The 10,111-nt window shown below is 50.0% G+C and overlaps 1 protein-coding gene across 3 annotated transcripts; it reads right to left on the bottom strand.

The window, feature by feature from the left end:
- Positions 1–278: 278 nt before the first annotated feature.
- On the bottom strand, positions 279–9,843 carry Slc38a5 (solute carrier family 38 member 5). Of its 3 annotated transcripts, none has more exons than XM_036174589.1 (16): positions 9,789–9,843; positions 9,171–9,224; positions 9,011–9,086; positions 8,386–8,501; positions 8,213–8,286; positions 7,436–7,528; positions 7,246–7,324; positions 4,892–4,974; positions 4,476–4,534; positions 4,206–4,334; positions 3,940–4,019; positions 3,229–3,329; positions 2,898–3,013; positions 1,907–2,051; positions 1,713–1,816; positions 279–1,178 (listed from the first exon to the last, which is right to left on the bottom strand). In XM_036174589.1, the coding sequence occupies exons 2-16, from the start codon at positions 9,221–9,223 to the stop codon at positions 1,077–1,079; spliced, it is 1,410 nt and encodes a 469-aa protein (XP_036030482.1). In that variant the 5' UTR covers position 9,224; positions 9,789–9,843; the 3' UTR covers positions 279–1,076. The 3 variants fall into 3 exon arrangements, with proteins under 3 accessions (XP_036030482.1, XP_036030481.1, XP_036030480.1); XM_036174588.1 differs by lacking the exon at positions 9,789–9,843 and adding an exon at positions 9,572–9,622; XM_036174587.1 differs by lacking the exon at positions 9,789–9,843 and adding an exon at positions 9,527–9,647 and having other exon boundaries at positions 761–1,178.
- Positions 9,844–10,111: the final 268 nt, after the last annotated feature.

Genomic DNA, 10,111 nt, shown 5'->3' with positions numbered 1-10,111 from the left:
TCTGGAAAAGGCAGGTGAGTAAATAATGTAGGCATTGAAGGCCATATGGTCTCCTAAGCAACCCCTTAGTTCTGCACGAACAACCATGAGGAGTCCACAAACACACGCAACTAACCATGTTAAAAGAAAAATGTACAGGCACTGAAATGTGACTTCCCTGCAATTTTCAAGTGTCAAAAAAGCGGTGTTCATTTTTTAACATTTATTTATTCATTTGGGATGTATGCGCGCACACACACATGCATGTGCATGTATTTGCATGTGCACAAGTGCCATGACACTCAAATGTCAGTACACTCCTTCCAAATCAAACTCACTTTGTCAGGCTTGGTAGCAGGTGCGTTTTACCTGCTGAGAGATCTTGCCAAACTAGAAAATCATATTCTTCTTTCGATTTTTTTTCAATATTTTAGAAATTTGCAAAACATCCTTAGTTCAAGGGCCACCCAGAAGTACGAAATAGACCAAATTTAGCCCATTTTTCTCTCTTGTACTGAAGCACTATGATCCGCTTGATTTGTGGCTCTATCTCTGACACCTAGAACATTCACTGCTATATTCCCAAGCTCACAAACCACTGTTGAGTAAGTAAATAGGCGAGTGATTACATTGAGTGCCGAGTCACTGGAGGAATGGAGAAAAGAGAACGGTTGAGAAAGAGCACAGTTCTACTCACAGCCTCAGTTCACCCCTGCCTTAACTTGGGCAGGTTTCTTCCAATAAGTCTTTGAGAAATATCAGAAGGCTCAGACCATGGTTGCATTGAGCATCTTTATTCTTCCTTGTAGCTCCAGGATAACCCTGACAAGCAGCTTCATCCAGGAAGAAGGACTGTGTTGGGTAAAACCCTTCTAAGGCCCTGACGCCCCCGCCCCTCCTCTCATGGGAATGGCAGGGGGTATAAAGCGACACTAAGGAGAAGGAAAGGGGACTACTCTACAGCTTCTATTGTCCCCATATCTGACAGCAATGTAATAGAGACCAGCCACCTCCACATCCTGTGCAGGAAAGTGACTTGGACTCCTTCATATACATGCCTGAGAACATGGGGACTGAGTGAGGCAGGACACGCCAGGTCAGTGTCCAGACATACGGCTCTGGCCTGTGGCCCAGTTGGCAAACATAAAGCCCAGACTGATGGCCATGAAGAGGACTCCCAGGATGCCAAAACACAGGGCCTGTGGCAAGAGGAAGAAAAGGTGGAGTTGGCCAGGATCGCCTACCAAAGCATTCCAGAGAATGCTCCTTCCATTTCTGGCCCTCCTCTATTCTCCCTGTCCCTCAAAGCAAGCATCTCTTCCATCTTTTCAGAAGTCCCTCCTTTGCTTTTTCCGAGTGCCCCTGCCTCTCTCCCAGTAGTGCTCCCTCCATCTCTCAAGAATCCTCTCTCTATACTAGCCCCCTCCCCACCTTGCAGTGCTCGAGACAGACCCCAGAGATTTACAAATGCTAGGAAAGCCCGCAGCAACTGAACCACAAGCTCAGACAACCAGTCCCTTCTAGAGTGTTCTATCTCTTCCCAAATGTTGCTTGGGTTCTATCTACTCTAGCCCTTCCTAAGGCAATCACCTCCATTCTTCCTGACAATCTGTCCCTCTTCTTGGATGCTCTTTCCTCTCCCAACCCCATCTCGATAATATTCCCTTCATTTCTAGCCATCTTGGAGCAAGAGGTCCCTCTTCAGAACACTATCTCTTTCCTGAGATACTCACCTGGATCTTGGGCCAGGAAAATAAGGGTTCCACCTCAGTAGGAACAATACGCAGGTAGAAGACACTGGGAAGGATGAAGATGAGGCTAGGGGCTGAGGTAGACCCTAAAGGACAGAAAGGGACACCAATCAACCTAAGCTTGATGGCAAGCCCCATATTAGATAGGGCAAGGAACTGGGGTTGAAGATACTGACCAATAAACCCAAAGATATCTCGGATGGTTGGCACACAAATGACAAGGACATTGACCAAAATTAGCAGGATCAGGGCGATGGCCACATGCCGTGGCCAGCTGAAGGCCTTGCTTGGAAAGAGCAGCTGCTGTAGGGCTCGGCGGATCTGCAACCAAGGAAGGGCAGGGCATGGGTCAGGACTCGCATGCTGGCCCTCTGGCATGTGATCCTGTCTCTGTCTCTACCCTGTCCATAATCCTTGATTTCCTATCCCACTATCTGTCTCCAGCCTGTCTGGCCACATATCTATATGTTTCCTTCTTCCTTATGACCGTCTATTGCGGTTTCCACCACTACTGAAATCCTGTCTCTTCTATCCATTTCCTCCTCCCCATCTGACCATTACCTATCCTTTTACCCTGTCTGAAAGCCCTGACTCTATCACTGGCTACCTCTACCACCATGTCCCTCCTTTGCTTGTGGGTTTTGTTTTTGTTGTTGTTGTTGTTGTTGTTGTTTTTGAGCTGAGGATCGAACCCAGGGCCTTACGCTTGCTAGGTAAGTGCTCTACCACTGAGCTAAATCCCCAACCCCATTGTGGTTTTTTGAGATAAGATCTCATGTAGCCCAGACTGGCCTCAAACTCAATATGTAGTTAAGAATGATCTTGAACTCCTAATCCTCCTGCCTCTACCTCCAGAGTGCAAGGATTAAAGGCATGCACCACAATGTACTGTTCATTCAGTGCTGGGGATCTCACCCAGGCCTTCATGGATGTTAGGAAGTACTCTACAAACTGAGCTACATCCCTGGCCCCATGTCCCATTTTGCCTAACCATCTGTTTTTGCCTTCTCTGTTCACCAGGTCCTTTCTTGTGTGTCTATCTCTGCTTCCTCCATCTACCTGTCTATCTGCTCCTGTCTCCACCTTCTTTCAAAAGGTCCATGCTTCTTCCTTCTGCCCATCCATCCGTATCCCTTCACTACCCAGGCCCTCCTTGCCCCCACTCACAGGGAAAAGTACAACCGGCACAGTAAGGGTCACTGCAAGCAGCACAGCCAGACGCACACAAAGAATGAGCAGGTCCTCCTGGGTGTACATTTCCAGCATCTCTGCCTTCACAGTGCCTGGGCCATGGGGAGGGGACATGAGATGCAGCACCACTGGGCTCACTAGCCCAGAAACCATGACATACATACACGACGATAAAGTCTATGCACATGATGCTCACTCTCCCTTTGGAAACTGATGGGCCCAAGGTCCTGGAGGGAAAAAGCTCAGAGGCTTCTGCCCTAGTCCAGATTCAGTCTCTGCACCCAACCACAGCCCCAGCCACACTCACTGTAGAAGGTAAGGTATCCAAAGGTAGCTGTGAGTCCATACATGATGAACATAGCCCCGATGGACATGTTGGCCACAGCTTGCATCCTGCGCTGGGAGGGCCTGAAGTGTATAGATCATGGAACTGTCATGTTCATACCCCTGAATTTGTCCCAAGACCCTCAAAACTGGCTTCCACCGTCCAGAGTCTCCCTCCTCCTGGGTCTGCCAATGTTCAGCTGGTACACACTGATGTTCTATCTCTGCCTCCCTTGTGTAGCTAACCAAGCCTCCCCTATCTGTCCATCTATATCTCTGCCCATAGGACCATCTCTGCCTCTTCCTCCATCTGTCTGTCTGATCCTCCAAAACTTCCAGTCCTGCCTCCCTTCTCTTCACCTGTCCCTCTCCAGCCATCTGATCATCCTTGCTTTCTCGACCTCATCTTTGCAGATCACCTCTTCCTTCTGCTCCTCTGATTCCTGCCTCCCAACTCTGTTCATGCACATTTGTTCTGCTCGGTACAAGAGTGGACTACTTAAATCCAATCGGTGAATAGTCACTGCTCTGAATCCCTGGGGTTTCCATATCCCTCCCTTGTCACAAGCAGCCACCCTCAGGAGACCATACCAGGGTTGCTATGGAGACGGGCAGACATTATGGCTACTGCCCCATCTCGATGGCCCGCCACCATGCCTCTCTACTCTCTACTCACATGTGCCTCTCTACTCACCGGCACAGCTCTGTGTAGATGGGCAGCACCTCAGGATGGCAGACAAAGGCAAAAGCCATAATAGGGACTGTGTAAGACATCTGGGGAATGGTCCATGAACACAGAATTAGAATCCCCCAAGTACTGGTGATCCCTTTCTCCCCATTCCCTTCGAAGTAGGGCACATGACACAGCCCCCAAAGCCCAGGACTCTAATAAAAATGAAATGTTGGGATAAAACAAGAGGACCCAGTGTGGTACAAGCTTCTACCTGCCTGCATACCTACCTGTGAGTCAACTGTGAAGAGCTTGGCCTCACAGCTGCTGTTAAACCCCTGGATGGGAGGCTGCCCACCCTCCACTGCTGTGTCATTGTGGCTCACATCACAGCCAAGCTGGAATTTCTTATAGATGACCTGGGTATCCCAAGTAAGGAAGCAAAGTCACAAAGAAGGCTTTGCCTCAGTGTCTCAAACTCTCCCCCACAACCTCGCCCCCCGCCGCCCTCCCCACCTCCCCATCCCACCCCCTACCACTTCATGTCCTCTCTGACTTACCGAAACGAGGAAAAACAACATGCATGTCAGAGAGAGGCTGCTTGTATACCCCAAGTAGCCTACAGGAAGTGACAACAGAGGCTCGGAAGTCAAGGAACCCGGTACACCAAACACCAACGCTTTACTCTGTCACACATATGCCTTCTCTCTATATAGAAAACTCCTACAAACCCACTAAAACCCAAATCAAACAAGCCCTCCCCACCCTCTCAGTGTCCCATAACCCTTGAAAATGTCTTTTGTTTTTTTCAGACTGGCAATAGAGCTCAGTGGTATTGTCCTTGCCTAGCCTGTGTGTAGCCCTGGGTTCAGCCTCCAGGACTAAAATAAAAAGAAAATAAAACGTTTTTTTTTTCCTAGTTAGTTCCCATGCTCTAACCCTGTCACCCAATGACCAAGCCAGGAAGGCTCCTTACCCAGGTGTTTCATGAGAGCCAGAGGCAAGATGATTAGCATGCTGACCAGGATGATGAGGAGGTTTCCCTTCAAGAACCAGTCCCTGGGTAGAGAAGATCCCAGTACCCACATCAGATGGCTCACAAATGCCTACATTTCAGTTCTGACTTTCCCTTCTGGCATCTGGGGCCACCATATATATGTGGTACACATACATATATTCAGACAAATACATAAACTGAGTAAATAGTTTTTAAACTCAGGGCTGGGAAGATGACTCAGTGGGTAAAGGGCTTGCTATGCAAACATGAAGACCTGAGTTTGGATCCTGAGCACTCCTGCAAAATCCCTAAGTGCAACAGTGCACATCTGCAACCCCAGCACTGTGGAGGTGGAGACAGGAGCAGCCTGTGGGCTCACTGGCATACTGGTACAGCCTAATTGGTGAGTTTCGGGTTCAGTGAGAGACTCTGTGTCTCAAGAAATAAGGTACAGAGAGATAGAAGAAACACCTTACACCAATCTCTGGCCTTTACACATATGTACACACACGTGCACATGCACAAGAACACACACATACAACACATGTACCCTTTATTGACTGTCTGCTATGTTGCAGGAATTCACATATTCTCTTCCTATCACATAGACAGAATTGAATAGAATAAATCTTGGTTACATAGACAATGGGACTTAAGTATAATTGATACAGCAGGGGAATGTCTCCCACTGGTGAGGCACTTGCCTAGCATGTACAAAGGCCCCAGGTTTGAACCCCAGTGAGGTGGAGAAAAAAGAAAACTTGGACATGCCTAGTCATATCCAGTTGGTCTCAGCATCAAACCAACCATTTCACAGGATACATACAGATAATAAAAACCAAACTCTTAGTTAAAACTGTCAGGCAGGCATATAAGACTATCCCGGAGTTTAACTAACAAAACCATACATGCACATCAAAGTCCACAGGGCTAAGAGCTGGTCCCGAAACATACAAATCTGTATGTCAAAATATACAGAGGCACTGGGCAAGTGTTGCACACCTGTAATCCCAGCCCTTGAGAAGCCAAGGCAAAGTCCTGGCCAGCCAGGGCTACAGAACAAAGCCCTGTCTCAAAAAGGTATACAGAAAGCCAGACATGGTGGCACATGCCTTTAATCCCAGCACTTGAGAGGCAGGTGGATCTCTGTGAGTTCAAGGCCAGCCTGGTCTACAAAGTGAGTTCCAGGACAGTCAGGGCTACATAGACAGACCCTGTCTCGAAACAACAACAAAAAGTATACAGAGGGAGTTCTGGGGGTGGGGTTGCAGTTCAGTGACTGAGCACTTGCCTGGTACACACGAGGCCTTGGGTTCTATCCACATTAAAAAATACAAATAAGCCGGGTGGTGGTGGCGCACGCCCGTTATCCCAGCAATCAGGAGGCAGAGACAGGTGGATCTCTGTGAGTTCGAGGCCAGCCTGGTCTACAGAGCTAGTCCAGGACAGGCTCCAAAGCTACAGAGAAACCCTGTCTCGGAAAACCAAAACAAACAAACAAAAAAATACAAATACAAATAAATAGAGGCAGAAAGGTGTATGCAAATGAAGAAAAGTACAGCGTACAGCTGTGTGCACAAATGAACACACCTGGAATCTCAATGTGTATATACAGAAAATAACTGGGAGGCAGAGCCAGAAGTGTGAATCTGGATTCTAACAGTCTGAACATACACATGGTTGCAACCATAATCAAGAGGACTTGCACAGTTACAACCCGTGAGCGCACACACAAACAGCCTGAGAGGATCTGTCACAGAGTAATCACCAAAGCAAACAAGGAGATGGAGTTGACAGAGCACAAATAGTTGACACGGCGCACAAACCACTAGAGTCAGCAATGACACATTTAGAGCGAGATCGAGCCCAACAGCCTGACGGACCCGGAATCAGCTAAACAGGGACAATGAGAGTAGCCAAGTGTCAAACACATATGGTTGGGATCAATTGCAGCATACAGGAGCCAGCTGTCATCCATCACATGGCTGGCCAGAGAGAATCGGCCAGTACAACAGTCACTGAGTCCAATCCAGAGTCCACATCTACTGGATCTGTACAGTCACACACACATGGTCAGCATCAGCACGCACGAGGCATACACAGACCGCTGCCAGCCAGAATGAGCCCGAAGAAGTCTCAAAATCAGCACATGGTTTACCAGAGTCCTAGGGTGAGCTACAGTCCCATGTAATATTGACTCATAACACACAGGAATCGTAGTCAGTCTCAGTTACCTGCAGCAGTCTCAAAACAGAGCACCTGGGGCCAGGTGGACACAGAGGTGGAGATGATTCCTGGAATCCAGGTCAGCCAGGGAGATGTTGTGGACTTACCCCTCAGGGTCCATGTGCAGGAAGGTGCCAATAACCAGAGGGAGTTCAGATTTGATGATGAACAGGTAACTGGACATAGCTGGTGCAGGTAGGGGATATTTAATTAGGATTGCCCCTCCCCAACCCCCCCTGGGAAAACCGTACCTCACTCTACCCTCTCCCCCCTAGTGGACCCTCCCCAAGTCCTCACCCCCAACATTGTGCAGACAGATGATGACGGCCACCACCACTTTCCCGGCAGGTCCAAATGCTCTCTGTCCCAGCTGCTCATAAGCTCGGATGCCTGAGGAGGCGGAGGCAGGAAAGAACAGCCTGTGAGTTCGGGAAAGCCAGGCTAGATGGGAGAGGTGTAATTCAGCTGTGACTGATAGAGGCTGGAGTTGAGGACTATGCAGTTCAGGGTAGAGTTTGTGAGTAGAATCCAGGAAACGGTCTCTGAGGCCAGGGAGACGGTAAAGGCTGAAGGCAAGGTGTTGGGGTTTTAGAGGCAGGCTATGGCCTGAGATCATGGAGGGAGAGAATCTTGGGACCATGGGAATCAGGGGTCTGAGGATTTCAGAGCTAGTTTCCAGATTAAGAGGACCCAAAGGCTGAGGGATGGGAGTCAAGTAGAATGTAATAGTCTGAGAGTGGTCTGGTGGGGAAGGTCTGATGCCCAGACTAAGGGATTGTTATTGAGAATTGGGGGGGGGGGAGGTGATGATCTAGCAGCCCAGATAAAGACTGAGTGCTGGGGTTAAATATGGAATCTGTCATACAGGGAGTTGAGTGTGGGAACTGGGGTGCTGAGTTTGGAGTCTGAGGTCAGAGTAGTTATGTCCAGAGTCAGATTTGAGTTGCAATCAGACATCAGGGAAGCGGCTCTGGGTCTGGGGCTCAAGGTCCGAGTTGCAGTCTGGATGGGAATCTCGAGTCCGAGGTCCACAGAGGAAGAGATGGAAATGGGGACCTAGGATGGGAGGCTCACCTACAACACTAGCACAGGTCAGCAGCAGGTGGATCGAGTACGAGGACAAGAGGGCAATGCACAGCAGCAGGGCCCTGCAATAGACGGCATAGCTCAGACTTGGCCCAGGCCTCCCATTTAGCCCTCCACACCATTGACCACCCCGCACCCCCAAAGGCTACCTATAGACTCACAGAAAGAAGAGGACTCCCGTGTGGGCCATGGCGTAAGCCAGCCCCAGGATGCCACTCCCCATGATGGCGTTGCTGAGGTTGAACACTGACATTCCGAATGATGTCCTCCCCTCAAACTGTTGGCAAGGGGCAAAGTCCGGTACACATCGGGAGAGGGGAAATAGGACAAGAGACTAGAAGCTGGAGCCAGGGGAGGGCAGGAAAGTTAAGGCAACTGGGGACGGGACACATCCAGGAGGAGTGATGGGAAGCAAGAGGAAAGAGAAAGAGAGTTAATGGGGAGAAACTGGAAAAAGAGCTCAGAAACGGGAAACTGGGAGAAAGAACGGAGGGAGTGCCTGGAAATTCAAGGGGGCTGCTGAGGAGGAGATAAACAGTAGAGGAAGGAGTATTCAGGGCGACACTCAGTAGGCAGGGGCAATAGGTGGGAAGGGGAGTATCTGGGCAAAAAAGAGAGAGCCAGAGCGTGAGGACTTGGGGAAAGGGAGTATCTGGAGTTGGCAGCGACTGCGGAGCCAATACCTGGGGCAGGGAGATAGCTAGACAAGGGAGCAGCTAGGGAGGAGAAGGAGCTGGGATTAGATAGGGGAGGGGAGACCTGAACAGGTCCTGTGGGCTCACTTACATCCATGAACTGGACAGGTTTCCTCCCAGGAGTAGGGCCCTGGGTGGGCAGGAAGCCCTCGCGTTCCTGCCTGTAGCTGGATAGGGCAGGAAAACAGGCTGGTGAAAAGGTAACCCAGACCTCTCCCCACAAGCCTGCCTCCGTGGAGAGCCCCACTCACCCTGCGGCACCCGCAGAGAGGGCTCCGTTCATCTTTGGATCCTGCATTTCCATCCTGCTGGGGGAAAATGGGGGAAAGAGGGTCAGGAATGGAGCAAAGGGACTAGAAAGTGAAGAAGGGGAGAGGAGGCGGACAGATGGAAAGGTAGAGCGACTGGTCAGAGAGAGAGAGAGAAACCGCAACAGAGAATGAGGGGCAGCGGCGAAAATGGAGAGTTGAGAAAGGTAGGAGAGAGAGAGAGATGAAGATCAGGGGAGGAGAAACGAAAACAGCCTCTCAGAGTGACCCAGAGAAAAGAAGGCAAAGAGAGATAAATAGCGGGAGGGAGAGACACAGAAAGATACAGAGAGACCCACCCCACAGCACATGAAATGGCCATTTGGAGTAGGAAACAGACTTTCCTCCCACACGGCAGACTCTGTCTCTCACACGCTGTGTGCCTTTTTCTGTCTCTTTCTGTCCCTGATCTCCCGCCCCCCCCTCCCTCCGGCTGGCTCTTAGCAGGGACACGTGTCACCTGTGTGCCCCACCCCTCCTAACGCCGCCCTGCCCCCCAGCTTAGAGACCCCAGCCCCAGCGCTGCAAACTGCTCTTAACTCTTCCTGGGACAGAACTGACCCGTCAGTCCGTCTGTCCGTCCGTCCGTCCGTCTGTCCGCATGCGAGTGTGACTAGGTGGTGGAGCGCTTTCAATCCTCAGGACTACAAGGAAAAAAAACTGACCTAGGGACTCCCATTGGACTTTACTTCTAGGTTCTAGAGGAATTTTCTAGGAAACCCCCCCCCCCCCATCAATTCTTAAACTCTCCTCTCCTGGGAGAAAGAGTTTAGGAGATACTTCCAGACTTGAAACCCTTTCTGGGCTTGGGGTGCCTCAGAAACCAGTAAGACTTTGTTTGAACATCTCCCCACCTGATAATGAGCTGCCAACAAGCCCTGAGT

The sequence above is a fragment of the Onychomys torridus genome, chromosome X (genome assembly GCF_903995425.1).
Source record: "Onychomys torridus chromosome X, mOncTor1.1, whole genome shotgun sequence".
Classification (NCBI taxonomy): Eukaryota; Metazoa; Chordata; class Mammalia; order Rodentia; family Cricetidae; genus Onychomys; species Onychomys torridus.
Note: the sequence above shows the minus strand (reverse complement) of the source record. Positions and strands in the feature narration are given on the sequence as shown.

Coding starts and splice junctions, on each gene's coding strand:
- Slc38a5 (XM_036174587.1), bottom strand. CDS start 9,549: ATGGCCATTTCATGTGCTGTGGG. Junction 8,502..9,010: donor AACCTGTCCAGTTCATGGAT/GTAAGTGAGCCC, acceptor CCTTGCCAACAG/TTTGAGGGGAGGACATCATT. Junction 3,014..3,228: donor TGGATACCTTACCTTCTACA/GTGAGTGTGGCT, acceptor CCCATGGCCCAG/GCACTGTGAAGGCAGAGATG.